We start from the raw sequence: 20352 nt of genomic DNA on the forward strand, positions 1-20352 counted from the left end.
TAAATGATCACCTCTACATGGTCTTTCTCTTCAATCATTTTTTTTAGGTATCACTTACTTACAGTTAATTTAACAGTTATTGGTGTGCTTCTTAAAAATAAATTGACATGTTAAATCATCTTATTATTACTGTTATTATATTCACTGTATTAAGGGACACTGTGTGGCATATTGCAAGGGACACAGTGGAATATGGGGGGGCAGCGTGGGACAAGGTAAGGGGCATAGTTGATTGGCTTTATGCTGGTCACTTACAATGCTACAACCTCTCCATTCATATGGATTACCCTGCTGTATTGACTGTGTGTATGTACTCTGATGCTTTTATGATGAAAAAGAGGCTAAAAGAGAAGTTACTATTGGTCTGAAGGGTCACATCTGAAGTTCATAGCAGCCAGCAAGAGGCCCCAAGGACAACTGTTGCCCACCACTAATTAAGAAGATAGTAGGTAACAAACACTGTGCAAAAGGTCAGATGAAACTAGGACTTGACCAACCTGAAATAGGTAAACATCTCCAAAGGAATTGCTGAGACAAAATACATTTTCCTTCTTGGGGTGCTCAGGAACTGACTGTACAATGCCTTCTTCTGCAAACAGGGCATATCTAGGTGAAGTATTCTGATCCATGGAATTTCCCTCATACGTTTCATAAAACATCAGGGTGCAACCTTTGCAGAAACAAGGGAGTGAAAGTTAACATCAAAAAGTTTGAAACACATCATCCTTCACATTAATCTGCAGGTATCTTGCAACCAATCAGTGCTGAGATAATGCAAAACCATTTTAAAGAAGTTAATTTACAAACTTTGGTGACATTCTTTTATTTAAATATTAAATGTGAACTGCACCTACTACATCTGACTTTAATAGTAAAGAGTGGTCAATAGGGGGAATTAAATTCAATGAGCTAGTGAATAGTGACGGGAGGAACTCCCGAAGCTATTCAATACACCGCGCTGTTTGGGCGCGCTAAGGATTTCTTCTCGCACCCCCCCCCCCCCCCCCCCCGGGGATGCGAAGAGAAATCCGACCAAAGTGCCGGGTGTGCAGCTGTTTTTCTGCATAGTGCGGCGCTAACAGACGCGTGCCCAGCACTTTGGTCAGAGAATGCTGATTACCTCGCCTTAACACCCTTGTTAAGGGGCGATGACCGGCATTTTCCGACAACACAGTGCACTGAATTGAATAGCTCTGGGAGCTCCCGACACTATTCAATTCACGTTGAATTGAATCGCCCCCACTGAAAGGTTGTTGATGAAGCAAGGCCAGATTAACAATGGGGCAGTTGGAGCTACAGCTCCAGGCCTCCACATAAAAATAAGCCCATCGTGATGAAGGCTTGATAATGACAGGCCATCTGCTGGCCACATGGTCGGCCATAAATCATAAGTACTAAAATTATATTTATATTTTACTCACAAAATGTTGCAGTTTTTATACATTTGCCTGCTTAGGGAGACATTGGGGCCAATAGTGTAGGGAGTGTAAACACCCACATGGTACTGGCCACACCCACACAGCAGTGGTCTCTTCTCACAGCAGGCCCTTGATCATTTTCAGACCCAGACCCATATGGCCCTAAAGCCGGCACAAGATGCAGCTTCCTGAATAAGCTTCAGCATCTGCTCAAGCAGCTCCATTGACAACGATTCAATAGCCTCATTTTACTCTACTACTAGCTGTGATCCTGGAAACAGTGTCAGCACTGCAGCTTGTACCTGGAGGTATAAGCTCAAACTTGGGACGGAATGTACTAAGCATTGCATCTGGGATGCGGTACATCCCGCCTCTCATTGGGTACATACCACATTTGATTTTCGTGGTTTGTACTTAGAAATGCGATGAAAATCGCAAAGGATAGCTCTCCTGAAAAGAGCTGTCCTTTGCAATGCCACCGGATGAAGGAACTTCCGGGATTAACACCCAGAGTCCCTCTGGCGTCCTTCTGTGCATGCTCGCACTGCGGTGGGAGGTGGGAGGGATCCGACTGGATCCCATTTAGGGGGGGCGTCGCGATAAGAAGCCCATAGGCTTCTATTGGGTAAAGCCACCTGAAGATAGCGTTATTCACCGGGATGAAGCGCTTAGTACATATGGAAAATGCAATAAAACCCACAAAAACTGCATTTCGGGGGTTTTACTGCATTTTTCACTTAAGTATATGCCGCCCTAGGACACTGAATTTATGTACAGATTCCCAATAAGATCTACCTATCTTTGAAGAACGTACATAAGTACGAGTATATGCTACACAGATATAAGGAGGACATTCATGTAAAAACCTACTAATAATGAAAACTGTAGTGAGAAATGGACAGTTAGTCTGATGTGCACATTTACAAAGAAACAGCAAACATGGATGGAACCTAAATATTTAATTTTTATTTAAATTGCAAATTCACCATTTACAAATGCAAATCACATGAAACTTCCATCCAGATTTTTTCTAAATAAAAAATTAAAATCGCGTAATACAGTAACCTAAAGTTACACAAACCGCAGTTTAGCCAGACAAAAAAATGGAAAGGAAAAATAAAAGAAAGAAAGAGCTGGTTGTGATAGGAAGATGCTGAAATCGAAACTATTCTGCCTGTCTTTACATAAACATAAAGGAAAAAAAACTGTCACCAGCCACAATAAATTACTGGAATACCATCTTGGTAACAGGGTAAAAAAAAAAAAAAAAAAAATATGAGATATGGTAAGAACTTACCCTTGTTATCTCTATTTCTACGAAGTCCATAGGGTTCCACAGGATACCTTGGGGTATAGGTGTGACGTCAGTCGCAGGGCACCAAAGAGTTAAGCTTTCAGCCTCCCAGGATGCACTAGGTCCCCCTCCTATACCCCGCCTCCGGGCCAAGGCACCTCAGTTAGTTACCAAGCCATAGGCCGGAGGAGGAGAAGGAAGAGAGAGAACAAAGATCTGGACACATACAAGAATCACATTCTCACCAGAGGGAGACGGAAAACCGGTGACCAGAGCAAAGCCCATCTGCAGCACAGGTGCGACAGGGCGGGAGTCCTGTGGAACCCTATGGACTTCGTAGAAATAGAGATAACAAGGGTAAGTTCTTACCATATCTCATATTTTCTACTTCAGGGTCCATAGGGTATCCACAGGATACCTTGGGGATGTCCCAAAGCAGTATCCTTTAAGGGTGGGGACGCTCCTGTGCAGAAAGGAGAATCCGCTGCCCGAAGGAAGCATCCTGAGAGGCGAAGGTGTCAAACCTGTAATACCTCACGAAGGTATGGACAGAAGACCACGTAGCAGCCTTGCAGATCTGAACTGCCGAGGCACCACGTCGAGCTGCCCACGAAGGACCCACAGACCTAGTGGAATGAGCCTTCAGAGAAGGAGGGACCGGTAGGCCTTCATGAAGATAAGCTTCAGAAATAGCCATACGGATCCAGGCTGCCAAAGTTTGCTTTGAAGCAGGCCAACCCTTTTTACAGAAGCCATAGAGGACAACAAAGCGTCCGACTTCCTAAACAAAGAAGTGCGGTCAACATAAGTCCTTAAGGCCCGCACAACATCCAAAGAGGCCTCACCCACGGAAAGACCCGGTGAGTTAAAGGCCGGAACAACTATTTCCTCGTTAACATGAAACTGGGAAACAACTTTGGGAAGAAACTCGGGCCGAGTGCGGAGCACTGCCCTGTTCCCATGAAAAACCAAGAAAGGGGGTCTACAAGAAAGAGCCCCTAACTCAGAAACACGTCTGGCTGAAGCAACGGCCAGAAGGAAAACAGTCTTAGCTGTTAGCCATTTAATATCCACTGAGCCCAGTGGTTCAAACGGCGGTCCTTGGAGAGCCCTCAGGACCACAGCCAAATCCCAAGGCGCCACAGGTGGAACAAAGGGCGGCTGAATACGGAGAACACCTTGCATAAAGGTGCGCACATCCGGGATTGTAGCAATCCTACGGTGAAACCAGACAGATAGGGCCGAAACCTGTACCTTCAAAGAAGCAAGGCGAAGCCCATGATCTAGTCCCGCTTGCAGGAAGGCGAGAATCCGAGACAGACGAAACTCCCGCGGTGCATAACCTCTCGGTCGACACCACTGGAAGAACGTATGCCACACGCGATGGTATATCCTCGCGGAAGACGGTTTCCGAGCTCGTAACATGGTACGCACCACAGAGCTGGAAAACCCCCAGGACCTCAGCATGGCCGTCTCAACAGCCACGCCGCCAAAGACAGCCGAGTCAGGTCCGGGTGAAGACAAGGACCCTGAGACAGAAGGTCCGGTCGTAGCGGCAACCGCAGAGGACTGTCCACGGACAGACCCTGAAGGTCTGAGAACCAGTGCCGTCTGGGCCACGCGGGAGCTATCAACAGGAGCGTCCCTCCTTCCTGTTTGGATTTCCGGATTACCCGTGGAAGAAGGGAGACCGGAGGGAACAGGTATGCGAACCTGAACGTCCACCGGACGGACAGAGCATCCACCAGAGACGCCCCTTCGTCTCTTGTGCGAGACCCGTACACCGGCAACTTGTTGTTGTGCCGGGACGCCATGAGGTCGATTTCTGGAAGACCCCACCTGTCCACCAGTAGTTGAAAAACGTCCGGGTGCAGGGACCATTCCCCTGGATGAACGTCCTGGCGACTTAGAAAGTCCGCCTCCCAATTTAGCACTCCCGGGATGAAGACCGCTGATATGGCCGGAAGATTGCGCTCCGCCCAAACCAGGATCCGAGAGACCTCTACGAGAGCCGCCCGACTGCGAGTTCCTCCTTGCCTGTTTATGTAGGCCACGGTGGTAGCATTGTCCGACTGGACCTGCACCGGGTGACCCTGGAGAAACCGCTGTGCCTGCAGGAGAGCATTGAAGACCGCACAGAGTTCCAAGATATTTATTGGAAGCTCCGCTTCTGTCGGTGTCCACCTGCCCTGGAACAAGTGTGGACCCGAAACTGCTCCCCAGCCCCGAAGACTGGCGTCCGTTGTCAACAGGACCCAATTTGGAACCCAGAACGGACGTCCCTTGTTGAGGTGGGTCGTCTTTAACCACCACGCAAGGGACAGGCGAACCTCCGGGGTGAGCACAATCGTCTGGAACTTCAGAGACTGAGGCAGCCCGTTCCACTTGGACAGGATCAGGTGCTGCAGAGGTCTGGAGTGAAACTGGGCGTATTCCACCAAGTCGAACACCGACACCATGGAGCCCAGTAACCTCATCGCCGAGTGTAAGGACACCCGGCGGCTGTGCAGACAACTGCGCACCCTTGACTGTAAAGCAGAGATCTTGTCCTCCGTCACGAAGATCCTTTGCTGTCCCGAGTCCAATAAGGCTCCAAGATGCAGAATCCTCCGAGACGGGATTAGAGTGGACTTCTGCCAGTTGATTAGCCAGCCGTGCCGTTGCAGCAGTGCAATGGTCAGGTCCAAGTGGTGTAACAGGAGCTCTGGAGATCCTGCCACCAATAACAGGTCGTCCAAGTACGGCAACATGCGGACTCCTTGCAGCCGCAGAGAAGCCGCCATGACCGCCATAGCGTCCTGTATGTCCAATGACACCATGTAGTCCCCAGGTTCCAGCGCCAGAATGATGGACCGTAGGGTCTCCATCCGAAACTTCGGGACCCGCAAAGACTTGTTGAGTGCTTTGAGGTCGAGAATCGGACGATATGACCCATTGGGTTTCTGTACCAAAAATAGATTTTAATAGAAACCCTGGCCCCTCTGGGAGAATGGAACAGGCACTATAACTCCAGCCTGGAGCATAGTGTGCAATACCTTCCGCAGCTCCGTAGCCTTGTTCCGGTCTGATGGTAGACCCGTGGTGAAGAATCGAGCCGGGGGTCTGTGCCGGAAGGAGAGGGCGTACCCGTGAGAGACCACCTCCAGAACCCAAGTGTCTGTCGTAGTGAACGACCAACACCGGGAGAACTGCAGCAGGCGGCCTCCCACCCTGGGATCCCCCAAGGGGAGACCCGGACCGTCAGGCCGCAGGCTTGTCATCTGGCTTGGGGGCCGGACGTCTGGTACTCCATGCCTGTTTCCGGGGCTTGACCGATTTCTTAGGGCCAGCCTGTCGAGGAAACGACTGTGGTTTGGCCCTGCCCTGGGCCCTAGATGACCGAAAGGACGATGGTCCAGAACCAGAAGGAGCAGCGGCCAACGGGAGACAAGCAGATTTGGCTGCCGCCAGCGTGGCCACAATCTTATCCAGATCCGGACCGAAGAGAACTTCTCCGGTAAACGGCAACGCTTCCAGACCTTTCTTGGATCTGCGTCCGCCTTCCAGGATCGCAGCCACAAGGTGCGACGAGCAGCTACCGCTGCTGAAGAAATTCTAGACACCAGAGTACTAATGTCTAGAGCCGCCTCGTTGATGTAGGTGGCCGAATCACGGAGATTGCCAATCAACTCCGCCTGTTCGGCCGGACAGTCGGATTCAAAAGAAGCCTCTAATGAATCCGCCCAGCGCTCCATCGCTCTGGCAACCCAGCAAATGGCCATAGCCGGCCGTGCTGCCCCCCCTGCAAGGGAATAAGCGGACTTCAGGCAGATTTCTACCTTGCGGTCCGTAGCATCCTTAAGGGAGGACATGGATGGCATCGGCAATGTGGCACTACGGACAAGACGGGTCACGTGAGAATCCACCTGTGGAGGGGATTCACACTTAGCAAAATAATTATCCGCGAACGGATAAGCCACCGCCAGGCGTCTCTGCGGCTGGTATCTTTTGCCAGGTTGTTTCCACGCCTCCTCTAAATGGTCCACCAACTGACCCGAAAGAGGAAAGACTGTGGCATCGCCCTTCACATCTTTGAAAAAGGCATACTTAGATTTAGCCGCTGGGGGAACTTCGTCCTCAATCACCAAGGCTGTGCGGACCGCCCGAATAAGTCCAGGAATATATACTTTGGACTTAGCATCAGCGTCCTTAGTATGGAAAGGTTCCTGATCGTAAGGATCCAGAATCTCCCCATCATCAGACGTCCCTTCGTCATCCTCATAAGGAGCGGACAGAGACGCCACCGGCCTTTTATGAGGCCGCATCACAGACTCCCCTTGCAACACATCCGACAAGTGCTGTACAGAACTCGTCAGGGAGTTAACCCACGCTGGCTCCTGAGAACCCGGGAGCGGGGAAATAGGGAGACTGTGGGGTACCACCAATTGTCGTGGGAACCCCTGCATGGGTGACGACACCACAGACTGCTGGGGCAAACCCATCGGAGTAAACGCGGGCTGCGGAGCTAACTGGCCCACTAAAGCTGTTAACGCCTGAGCGAAACAAGCCCAGGGCGGCTCCTGTACCGGTGCTGTAACCGTAATAGGCCGCGCCATGGACAAACACTGCCGGCAAAGGCCCTCCGCGCTACCCTCCCCCTCCGCTAACGGTACTTTGCACGTGGTACACTGTAGCCGGAGGGGAAAATCACTTTCAGACATGATGGCACCACGTATGTGACCTCTCCCACCAATTAAGTATTAAATAGGCGAGAGACCACCCTGCAGTACCGCACCGCAAGGGCTTTAGCAGAAAGAACAGGGACAGTAATAAAGCTGACAGTTTAGAGAAGAAAAGTTACAGGCAGCGCTAGCACAGTCACATACAATGCAGAGAAATAACAATTCCTGCACTAACAGCGCTGATCACTCAACTACACAGACACAGGGCCTGGTAGGACACAGCGCTGCATACACAGACCTGAGCCACAGCGGAGGAGAGGTATGCGGGGGGACCCAGACCACGATGCTTCCTTCCAGACTTCCAGCAGCGTTCACCATGCGTTGCAGAGAAGATGGCCGCCGAGGAGCAGAGAGAAGCTGGCCTGGGGGAGGAGCGCTGACACAGGACCAGTCAGCACAGTGCAGAGAGGGCTGTGTGCAGCGGGGGAGGCGCCGGCTGTGAGACAGGGAAGGCGCGCTCCCCTGGCATGCATTTAACCCCTGGGACGCCGCAGCGCTACCGCTCTGCTGCGGTCCGCTGTCCCAGGGGGTAGTGGAAGCGCAGGTTGGTCGCCTGGCTCCACGCTGCAGCCAGTCCCCAGGGAGCCCCCTGCCTGGGGACTTAGGACCATGTGATCAGCGGGGACCCACCGCGGGACCCCGCTGCTTACCTCTGTCCCCCTTGAATCCGGCCATGGTCCGGAGCATCTGGGGTCACCGCTAGCTGTGACCCCAGACGCCCACCAGCATCCCCGGATCAGTACCGGCGTTCTGGTACCGGCGGGGTGTAGGGAAGACAGCATGGACGTCAGGACTGACTGTCCATGCTGTTCGTCCAGATGTGCAGCCACAGCTGCATGAAGAAAAAGCTTCAGGGGCTCTTCTAGCCCCCACTCCAACAGGTGCACCCGACTCCGGCCGGGCACCAAACTAAACTGAGGTGCCTTGGCCCGGGGGCGGGGTATAGGAGGGGGACCTAGTGCATCCTGGGAGGCTGAAAGCTTAACTCTTTGGTGCCCTGCGACTGACGTCACACCTATACCCCAAGGTATCCTGTGGATACCCTATGGACCCTGAAGTAGAAAAAGAAAAATTGTCCATCTTCCGAAATAAAAGTGTTATCTGAGCCATCTTATTTAAATGTAATAAATAAATAAATAATTACATTGTGCCCCTTTTATTAAATAAAATTTTAATTTTGTCCCTTTTATATTAAAACTTATTATTATAACTGTGCCCTCATTATATAATCTATACTAATATAAAAAAGAACGTTTGCTCCAAGTTGGCGCAAAAACTACTGAACCAATTTTCATGGGAATAACCTGCACTTTATTTCATCTCGATTTGTGAAGTTAAAGCTGAGCAATAACAAAAACAAAATGTATTGACCTCATCAATGCAAGAGATAAGTGTGGCACCATGCACACGGCAGGTAAGGGGTGGAGGAGAGATGCTTTGAGCCAGCATTCCCTTGAATAGGATGGGCACATAGCAGTCTGTGCACAGGGCACACAATGACATTGGTGTGAGTGGTGGGTGAATAGGATGGGCACATAGCAGTCTGTGCACAGGGCACACAATGACATTGGTGTGAGTGGTGGGTGAATAGGATGGGCACATAGCAGTCTGTGCACAGGGCACAGTTACATTGGTGTGAGTGGTGAGTGAAGGTACTGTTGCCACCAGTCTGTGTAGCGCTGCTGGTCACATAGGCCACTCCTGTGACAGGGCCCCTATGCAAAGCAATACAACCAGAACACCTCTAATAAAAAATATGTTGTCAGAAGCGATTTCATCATGGGCAAAGCTGTGGGCAACAACTAGTAAAATAATAAATGTGCCTCTTTATATATTTAAATGGTAATTGCGTCCTCTATATATATTTACGTAATTGCACCTTTATTTTGATACATTAATAAAATTAATATATTTGCCACTATAATTAATGATAGAGTTTTGTGTGATAAATAATAACAGTCCATATGCTCTATAGAGGATATGAGTGAGTCAATCATGAGTGGTCTTTCATTATTCGCATGAAAGACCATATTCACATGAAAGAAGTAGGACATCCCTAGGTGTGCCTAGGTGTGCAGACCCCACCTAGAATGGAGAAGTTTTTCAGCATTTTTAACTAAATCAATGATGATTTAGGGATTTAAAACCTGATGCATATCACCTTCCATTCATCTTTTAACCCTACAAACCAAAAGAAAAAATGCGGTTTGCAATGGTTTAAGTTCACAGCTAAACCTGCACTATATTAGATTCCCCCAAATGTCATTGGGTTGAATTCTGAATTATAATGAGCCACCAAAGTTATATCAGCCCATTGCGACATGGCCCTAACAAGGTTGGGGAGTCTGGCTCAGTCTGATTTGTCTACATTTTTTCTTTATGCTAAATAACTTCCCACAAATTTCTCACTGCTATTTGAGGAAATTAGATAATTACTAATAGGCTCAATACCAAAAGTCATATTAAATGTATGCATCTCAGCTAATCTCCACTCATTGTACACTCATTTTGTGTGTCAGCGAGAATACTAAATAGTTATATATAACTAGAGATGAGCGGTTCGGATTCCTTGGATTCCAAACCCACCCGAACAGTGGGAATCCGAGTCAATCTGAGTGACGACTCCGATTCTACTTCAAGGTAAAATGTCATCCTCACAGCGACGGATTCTTGCGGGTTTTGGATGCTATATAAGGCACTGCGGACAGCATTTGGAGCCGTTTCCATGTCAGGCACGCTGATGTATGCTGCGCTTAACTCTGCTGTATAGGCTGTACTGTGTGCAGACTCACAAGTGGTTGTGCTGCTTAGTGAATGTGTATAGGGGGGTGCACACTTCTGTATGCTGTGCTGTACTCTGCTCTATAGGATGTGTCCAGACTCACAAGTCACAAGTGGCTGTGCTACTTAGTCAGTGTGTATAGGGGGTGCACGCTGCTGTATGCTGTGCTGTACTCTGCTGTTTAGGCTGTGTCCAGACTCACAAGTGGCTGTGCTACTTAGTCAATGTGTAAAGGGGGTGCACGCTGCTGTACTCTGCTGTATTGGCTGTGCTGTGTCCATCAGTAAGATATTCACATGCATATATAAGCCCTGTGACTCCACTCCACGCTGTTTGAATAGAGCTGCGTCTGCGACATCAAAAATAAAATTAAATAATTGTACGGTTTGTACTGTTTGGTGTGCTTTGTTTTGTTCATGTGCATATATATAGTCTAGGAACAAAAAAAAAGGCTCAAATTATGTGATTTTAGCTTTTTTGTAAAAATAAAAAAAAAAACAGTCGACGATTTAGAACCAAAACCAGCAAAAATGGTCCAGCGCACATCACTATATATAACCAAATTACAAGTTTTCCTTTTTTATAGAAGCAAGGTTTTATTTTTTTACTATGGCATTGTGCTTAATTATCAATTAAAAATATATATTTTTCTAAAGATATATCATCATTTCCTCCCCCTGATGAGCTTGTAATGCATTGTGACTCTACAATGAGATATTTATGTATTGCTATGCTTCAAGAAGATCACCTTCACAGTTTTAAATAGGGCTTATATATTGCAGTACCAGCGAAAACATGTGGTCAGTGACGAGTTGCGACAATGGGGCTAATTCAGCATTGCATAGTAGTACAATGCTGAACACAGATTCCCGATTATCGGTAATATGCGTGTGCGCAGACAGGGTCCAGCGTGATCGCATGCAGCCTCTGGGGCGGGGCGGAGATGGCCGGCGTTCCAAGAAAAGGGGGCATGTCGGGAGTGGAAAGGCCAGGGGCTGCATCCATGGTGCAGGTTCCTGGCCTTGCAAGCTGGCCAGCCTGCGTAACTGAGGCTTACTCAGCTGGCGGGCACCGTCCACCATCACGACTGATGGTCACGATGGTTATCCCAGCCTGCGACCTCAATCGCAGTGCTGGGATTGCAAATGCAGCAGGGGTGTCAAACACCTCCTGCTGCATTTGCATATTTGCAAGGACAGAATTGCAAAGCTGCTTGCGCACAGCTTTGCTATTCCAACCTGTGCTGAATAAGCCCCAATATCCTAAATGTCGTGTGGCTTCTTTTTTTCATAACTTCTGATAGTTTATTCCAAAATTGACAAATTTGGAGCACTAACTGGTTTTCTTACTGACATCTTTTCATTGCATCTCAGACCTGACCCCTTAGCAGTATTGTGTGTGTTTCTAATGGGACCTAGGTCCTCAAAAATAAATACATTCTACCCCTTTTTACAATAATAGTCACAGCTGCAAAAAAAGCTATCCTACTTTAGTGGACTAGTAGCTCTCCCCCATTCCTTACCAACAGTAAAACATATAGGGGTCTATGTACTAAGTCTTGGGAGAGAGAAAAAGGGGATGGAGATGAAATGCCAACCAATCAGCTCCTGTCATTTTGCAAACACCTTAAATTGTTATATATTGAGAGACAGGCAATACATCCAGATGTAGAAAAAGGGATAATACTCCGTCTTTTTGAATCCACTAATTGGTTTTTATTGCGACAACTTTAACAGCCTTTCTGGTCATGTCTTTCGTATTATCGCAGCATTAAGCCTGTTGATACGACCAGTTTGCCTATGTTTATGTAAAATAAAAAATTTTTATACATGTATTTTGCAACACAGAGTGGAAATGTTAAGTCATTTAGGGGTCTGTACCAACCAATCAGCTCCTGTCATTTTTCAAACACAGCCTGTAAAGTGACAGTTAGGAGCTGATTGGTTGGTACTTTATCTCCATCCACTTTGTTTCTTTCTAAAACGTAGTACATATACCCCTTACTCCCAATATACCTCGTGTTTTATCCCCCCTCCTCGTTTGTTGATGTTTTCGTCTGTTCTCTGTTCTACTTTTGTGAAAAATTCTATTTATTTGTGAATTGAATTCACAATTCTTCTGTTTTTCATACTCCTTGGCTGAAATTCTTATTGAAAATTATTTGAAACCAGACTATTTTGTTCTTTAAACTTAATTCACATGTGAGATGATCAGTACTTTAACCGCATTCTAATGATATGACGATTCCCGTGTCTATATTGGTCTTATGGTCTTAAGTATTTGATGTGATCTTTTTTCTGCCACTGTAATACTTGTCTAGTCTTTACTAGATTTAAAAATGTTGTATTTGTCATGTGCTAAATCTTTAAACTAAAACAGATTTGGGGGAAACAAAATATTTTTTTAACTGAAATCATTTGAGAAAAAAACCTTCCTTTACTTGTTATACTTGCAAACCTAGGAAATATATCTTAGAAAACAAATTTTTGAGGCACATTCACAATGATCTTATAGTTGATTGATTTTCTTCAGTCAAAACAAATTTACACTTTGGTACTGTAAATTCTATCAATTACTGAACATATTTTTAATGAATCTTAAAAACCAAACACAAGTCCCATAATCCCTGCTGAAATGCTGTCTAATAGAAAATGATACTAAAGGTATTTTAGCCTAACATCTAATATTCCCTAAAGCATATTGAATATCTGAAAGCATGACAAAGCTTGCTGGAGGCTTCAGGCTAGAATGCTATGTAGATACTCTCTGTTCTGCCAAATAAATCTTTAGTGACACTGATATCTGACCACCACACCCTCCAGTCATTACATATCTAATAGTGTAATTACATGGCATTAAAAATATTTGAATTATTTTGGCACAACATTTAAATCCCATTGCCATGGATTTTATGCTACATGCAAAAGTATAAAATACCCTACAAAGGAGAAACACCCTTTAGTCAAAATTCCAAACTGTCAAAAACCATTAAATGCACAACTATTCCTATATATTAGCAAGTCATATTTTGGAACTCATTCACATGTGTAAAGCTCTGTACAACTCCATGTTTAAATACCCTTGCAATCTCCATACAGCAGTGGTTCCCAAAATTTCTTGACTCACAGTACCCTAGAGTATCACCACGCCACAGCACCACGTTTGGGAACCACTGCAATACAGTAAACTCTCTTCTATATTATATTGCTACAGTTATATAATACTTTTGGAGAGGGTATCGCTACTTTCTACTTTTTTTTATTTAACTTTTTAATATTTGATACTACTGCTTGCATGGGGTAATGTACCTTTGAGTGTTACCCAGTATTGTTTCCATTTCCTGCGGTTAACAAGCTCCAGTTTTTTTTCCTTCTGAAGGGTGATTAGGGGTTTAAAGAAAAGCCACCCAGCTTTACGAACAACTCCTTGTTCTTTCTCAAACAGCAAATCAAGTTGTTCCAATGAACTGAGGGAGTCATTGCTTGAGTCTTCTGTTCCTGTCGATGTAGGAGCTTCCTCAACATTGGTTCTTTCCAATTCCAGCTCCCTCATGAAATTTTCATAGATATTCTGTCTCACAGCATCACTGCCTGTTGCACTTGTATACTCATTCCTTGGTGGCAATAGTGGTCCAGACCCTCCAGCCCACATCACACTGGAGAGATGTGGGGGGGAGCTTGTCTCTGCCGTAAAGCCATTAATTCCACTGTCAAAACATTCACTTGCATCCTTACATTTTGGTTCCTGGTGAGCAAATGGAGAACTACATATTAAGGCCAATTGTACAAGTCACTGTAGAAAAATACTAATATAAGCCTGCCACATTCTAGATTACAAAAATACAAGTAGATGACTCATACGTGATTTTGATGATCTCATATGGCCAATTAAAAAAAATAAAATACTGAAGATAACAGTGATAAAAACAAACTGGCCTTTCAGACATAGCTTTTCCATAACTGTATTTAAAGCCCAAGTCTCACTATACATACTGATGTATAGAGATTACAGTGTATCATACCATATATGTAATATGTAAAACTTACTAATAGAAACTGGTGGGTTTGTACAAAACAAAATGTCAAACTATCAATATAAAAATCAACAAATTTGTCCTTGCTCATTTGTTTACAGCTACATCTAATCCTGATTGCACATTTAAACTTGAGACCTACCTGCAGCTTTCTCTTCTTCCTTGAAAGACTGCCTGTCCAGTCACCAATGCGTCTCATTCGGCTTTTCAGTGTGTCTTTTTTAGATGTGTCTTCAGTTAAGGGCCTTGATTTCCTGCAAGGAAGGGTGTATGAGGAGTACTGAGTAGGTCCTCTATGCTGTGCTCTAGAGGGAACATCAATATCTGAGGCGAAGGAAACTCTATTATTTAGGGTATGATGGGCAGTTATGTATTCATCTGACAATCGACTTGAGGCTAAACCACCTTCTAAATCAGTATTGTATAACTCGCGAAGTGAAGAAAGAGAAGATCTCTGGTTGAAGAGTGCACTACTATCATTACCAATAAGTCCTCCATGTACACTTGTGTCTAAGGAACTCCTCGTAAGGTAAGATCCATCTAGGTCATTGATGTCCCTAGCGTTTCCCCAGGGGCAATCATACCATGAAGAATCGGAACTTAGTGAACTTCCTTTGCTTGATCTAAGTCCAGAATCGCTTGCTGACAGACCATGGTTTGTAGTATAATCCATACCAGAGTTTCTTCGGGGATCATGCTGGGTGATTTCCTTTGTTTCCATTGCAGGAGAGTACCTGAGTAATTGAACTGGTCCATCAGATTCTTCAGATGGCACATCATTTCCACTGTTATGGAATTCAACTCTTAGACAACCATCCAGCTTTCCAAGTGTTTTAATCAATACTTTTGGACTTTTTCTTTCTTCAGCTTGCAGTGCCGCAGACATACTGTCATGAATGTCATAACAGCTTAATATGTGCCCGTTGCATCCCCTGTGATCTCCTGAAGTCTCATATCCAACATAATGATACCCATTGTCCGGTAAATACGTGTTGTTATTTGCCTGGCAGCACTCTCCAGCCAGGTTAGATCTGTGCTTAGGATGAGTGCAAGTTTTAGAGCCCTTTAGCACAATATCCCCATGTCTTGATGAATATGGTGGATTGCTCTTGCACTGAGAGAGACAGGTTCTTGTTAATGAGCGCGATTTGTAGGTAGCACTGCTGTTGGTTCGACCCCACCCAGGAGAAGTCCAGGCATTCTCCTCTTTTCCATGAACACTATGTATTTTTAAAGAGCAGCTCTTTTGCTTAGCATCTGATAAAGAGCTACCACCTGGACTTCGGGACCCTTGAAGACTGTATTGACTTTCTGAGTTCCCCATATCTGCAAAAAACGAAAAACAGTTGCATTGTCTCTGTTACAGCACTGATAATAGTAAGGGTGATGAAACAAAAAACAGCTATCGTGACAAATAACTTAAGCTGGGTACACACTAAAGATGTGTGTACCCAGCGAAGTAGCCTACGGGATGACATATAGGGTGGTCCGTACACACTGGGCGATCTTGTGCCTTGTACCGCCCGATATGCCAGCCCCCTGCATAACGCTGCATGGGATCATCAGCAGCATTGCCTGATCTAACATGCAGTACATAAGATCAGGCAATGAGGCTGGCGACCCCACAAGAGAGCGCACTACACAATGTAGTGTATATACACTACACATTTTTAACAATTTGTTGTTCCGATGTGTCGGAATCGGCCAAATAATTTAAGATATCGTGTAGCGTGTAGAGGCCATTACATTTGAAGAAACTAGTGGTCTAGAGCGGTCATATAAAAAAAACTGTGGGTGGTAATTTATTTCTGAATATACATATATAGAAAAGAGGTTTAAGAAGACATGCGCCTGATAGTGTAGTATTTAAAAGAATAGTACCGAGTGCTCGTAAGAATAAGTGTGCGTACCAAAAATAAACACTTTTAAGCTTATCCGTGTTTCAGGGATGAGTAGTCCACACTGGATAAGTTTAGATGGGATGTCATCAACTTGATCACCTTAGGGGGAGCTTGTATAAGCTCATGGGAGAGAGCATTTTCTTTATATATTTACAAGCAGAAACATACATGGATCACAGCGATCTGTGTATGTTTCTGCCAAACTCTCAGATCACAGGCAGGTGTATTTTTTTCACGAGTTTTTACAGGAGAGTTTTCCCATCTCATGAGAGTTTAGAAACTCTCTGCTTGGTAAATTCCAGAATCCTATCTTCACCAGTAAAAAGGTTCTCGAGTTTTGTTGATGGTGAATTGAAGAGAGTTTGCTAATTCTCCAGTATTTTCCCGTAGCAAAGGAGATCTCTCTCCAGAGTTTGACATTAGTAAATTTGAGAGTGGGAAAAAATGCCCAAACTCTCCAGAGTTTGCAAACTCTCCCAAACTCTCAGCTTAGTAAATTTACCCCTTAGTCTCCGGTTAACCTATCGTGGAAATAATTCCCTGGTACAGATTAGCAGGTCTCCATTTGCAAATGCTGTCAGCAGATGTTTTTAATTACACAAACTTTTTAAAAATTAGCTGTCTCTCTATCAATACACACATTCACCACAACACAGTTAATCTTATTCCGTTGAAAGGCTAAAAAAGCACCCACAATAAAACAGAGGTGTCTGTGACGTAATTTACTTCCTATATGTAGCACTACCTAAAATGTATACTTCTATTAAACCTAGAGTATTCAACAAAATAGCTAACAACTTCAAGCTTTTTATATGATAACTGTAAGGGCCTACAGCAGATAATTCTTTTAAGTTAAAGTTTAACTTGCACCACTAATGTGAGGTTACCAGTACAAAAGTATTTGTGCCCGTTGTCATGCAGTACAGACTGTTGGAGTATTGGTTATACATTACTCTGACAGGCTCAAGTCTAGACACTAACTACTGTAGCTCTATTCTACTTTCAAAATCACAGTGGAGATAAGCATATCAGATCAAAGTACATGGCAATAATAGACTTTCACCAGGTTTGTTTTGCTTTACCTGCGTAACTGATGCTAGAACTGGGCACAAATCACAGTTGGTAAGGGCTCCATTGTCGTTTTCACAAATTATGGTGTGAAATATCCTATGGATAAAAAGAAGATTTCAAATGAGCAGAAGACATAGACCTTTGTCAGCTCCACATACTGTAGGTGTTACAGACAAAATCATTTATTTTTAAATCATATGATGCATAAATATACACTTTGATAAACTTTCTAACTGTCCTTGTTCATATGTTCTATGGAGACTAAATTGTAAGCTTTACTAGAATGCAAACAAACCATTTGAAAGAATATATTTTTCTTTGTTGGATATCTTAACTTACACCTTTCTTGGAGACTCCTGCTTACCGGGTGGCACTCCCAGCCACCCAGAAAAGTGGGCAAATCTCCCACACCCCCCTCCAGCCGTTCCCCCGTGGCCACCCACTTACAGAGCAGTGAGAGCACAAGTGGGTGGTCCAGGAGGCCGATGACGCGGTTTGTGCTGAATTCTTGTAAAACGGCGTAGGCAGGGCCATGATGACACGACCGTGCCACTACGCCCCCTGCACAGCCCACCTTTGCATCCGCCACGTCCCCTCTGTGCCAACCCGGCTGCAAAGTTGGCCAGTATGTCTTACAGTCTAAATATCTACCATACACTAGGGCAGTGGTTCCCAAACTCCATTCTCAAGGCACCATAACAGTCCAGGTTTTGAGGCTATCCATGCTTGAACACAGGTGGCTTAATTAGTAACTCGGTCAATTTGATTTAACCATCTGTGCTCAAGCATGAATAACCTTCAAACCTGGACTGTTAGAATGCCTTGAAGGCTGCATTTGGGATCCACTGCACTATAGTCTATGTTTGCTAGCAAGCAGCCAATTAACCTATCACTATGTTTTTGGGAGGACACCAAACCACTTGGAGGAAACCCACAGAAATGTGTGGAGAACATATAAAGGGCCTGATTCAGAGAAAAACATAATGCCAATATTTTTGCAGTACAAGCGACTGTTTGCTATTGCACATCTGCGAACATCACACTGCACATGCGCAATGATTGTTTTGCAATGTTTATTTAGAGGAACCATTCGCAAAGCGAGTGACAGGTAGTCAGCGTTTAGGGGTGGTAACGGAGGGTGGTTAGAAGAGCAGGCATGTATGACCATTTGAATGCTGTTACATGGGCATGCATTAATTAGTTATTGCAATCCCCTGTGCAGCAAGAGAGCACTGTGCGTGTCAGGAGAGCTGCAGTGGTTGCGGCTGGTCAGACAGGAGAAGGGGGACCGCTTTATTGGGGGAGTCCCCACCTCGTCTGAGATCCCAGGCTTGTGCTGACTAGCTTGGGGTGTTAATGCTTTGGCCGGAGAGACCTGGTGAAATGGTTCCCTGCCTGTAGCATTACACCCCAGCTAGATTCAAGTCCGGTGCTGGTTTTAAAAATGTGATAAACCCGGCAATTTTATCCACCTACTTTTAAAACTAGGACTGGCTCTGGGAGCCCAATGCTGGTTCCTAAAATACGAGGGAACCCTACACATTTTTTCCCCTATTTTTAGAACCAGGTCTGGGTCAGGAGCCCGAGACTGGTTATGCTTTTGGGTGGAGGGGGCACGTAATTTTTTTTCAATTTAACCATTTAGTTACTTACACACACACACACACAAACAACCTGCACATATCTCACTGATATGTGCAGGCTGCTTGTTCGAGAGGGAAACACGGGCAGGAAACATGGGGATTAAATACGGGTAGGAATGATCACCATCAGGAAACACGATCCTCACAAACACAGTAGTTTTGTAAATTCCAAATTTATTTAAATAAAAACCTCCCAATTCTGATCGTTCCTAACTGTGTTTAAAAACAGACAGACATGGGTAGGACATGATTCTTAGTAAATTTACTCCTTAGTTTTAGTCGCTAATTTTAAAGGTTTAACCACTTAACTGACGATTTTTTTTTTCTAAAAACCGCTCCAAAATTGTTGTTGTTTTTTGATGAGTGAATTAGGTGAGGAACATCCATTTTAACTAATCCAAAATGGTTTCATTAAAAAAAAAATAATATTTTTTTTTTTTTTTTTAAGATTTGTTAAAAAAAATAATCTACTTTTAAAATAACTGAACATCGGAACCACCATCGGAACATTGCGACGTTCAATTTGAGACCATATACAGGAACCAGGTATGTCAGGGGCGTTAGGGGTAGGTTAAACTTATTTTTCCCCAGCGTCTGCTCAGTTCTGCAGGCGCTGGGTAGGGGGTCCAGCAGTGATCGGCAGCACAGCAGACAGAGGGGGAGAGGGTGCTGACAAGCAGAGGGACCTCTAAGAGCAGCAGCTGCGGGAAGATTCTCTTCCTGCAGCCGCCCTCATGTTTATCTGTCTGGACGAAATTTTACGTCCAGTACAGATAAAGAACTGCCTGGTGTGGACAGAAAATTATGTCCATGCCAGACAAGTGGTTAAAGTCACATTTTAGTATCTTTTTGTTGTTTTGTTTTAGTCAAGATTTAGTCAGTGGACCTCCGGTTTCATTTTAGTCTAATTTTAGTCAATGTTTTAATCATAATTTTTGCAAATAGTATAATGATACTGTAATGAATTATACTGAAGAACTTTTCTCTAAAATTCAACCTTAACTATGTATTTAGTAATCTAGGCTCAGTAGGCTGAGTGAGAATGTGTTACACACTGACTTAATGTAGTACTCCTCCTATATATCATATTCAAATGAATGCCTTAAGTTTGTTAGAACAAGAGCAAAATACAATCATATTTCCTTCACACAGGTCATATTTATTTTCTGCAAATAACTAGAACACATACCAGTTCTTTCAAAATGTAAAATAACCCTAATTCGATAGTAGTAGTATGTAGTAACCAGTCATCGTTTTGACAAAGATTTTAAATTTAGTTTAGTCTTAGGACCTCATTCAGTACGGATCGTAACTGCGATGACAAAAGTGAATTCGGATGCAACGCAGCTGCGAAAATATGCTAATGCCTGCCACAGATCAGCCAGCACAGAGACGCCCGCCGCTGCTTTATCACATCAGTACTATATATATATATATTAGCATGCAGGCGGGCACTCAATATGTGTAGGTAAACTGCCGGGGTGCCTGC

The 20352-nt window shown here is 44.8% G+C and overlaps 1 protein-coding gene across 1 annotated transcript in view; it reads right to left on the reverse strand.

Annotated features, from left to right (window-relative positions):
• The window catches only part of TIAM2 (TIAM Rac1 associated GEF 2), a 176142-nt gene extending 158839 nt beyond the window's left edge, over positions 1-17303 (reverse strand). Inside the window, exons 1-4 of the mRNA XM_088448965.1 lie at positions 17232-17303; positions 14391-15574; positions 13524-13959; positions 498-670 (exon numbers count right to left, since the gene is read on the reverse strand). Of these exons, the coding sequence (XP_088305091.1) occupies positions 498-670; positions 13524-13959; positions 14391-15572 (1791 nt within the window). The 5' untranslated portion in view covers positions 15573-15574; positions 17232-17303. The remainder of the gene's footprint in view (positions 1-497; positions 671-13523; positions 13960-14390; positions 15575-17231) is intronic.
• Between the last annotated feature and the right edge of the window lie 3049 nt (positions 17304-20352).

Source organism: Taudactylus pleione, unplaced genomic scaffold, assembly GCF_031769625.1.
Source record: "Taudactylus pleione unplaced genomic scaffold, aTauple2 ptg000473l, whole genome shotgun sequence".
Lineage (NCBI taxonomy): Eukaryota > Metazoa > Chordata > Amphibia > Anura > Myobatrachidae > Taudactylus > Taudactylus pleione.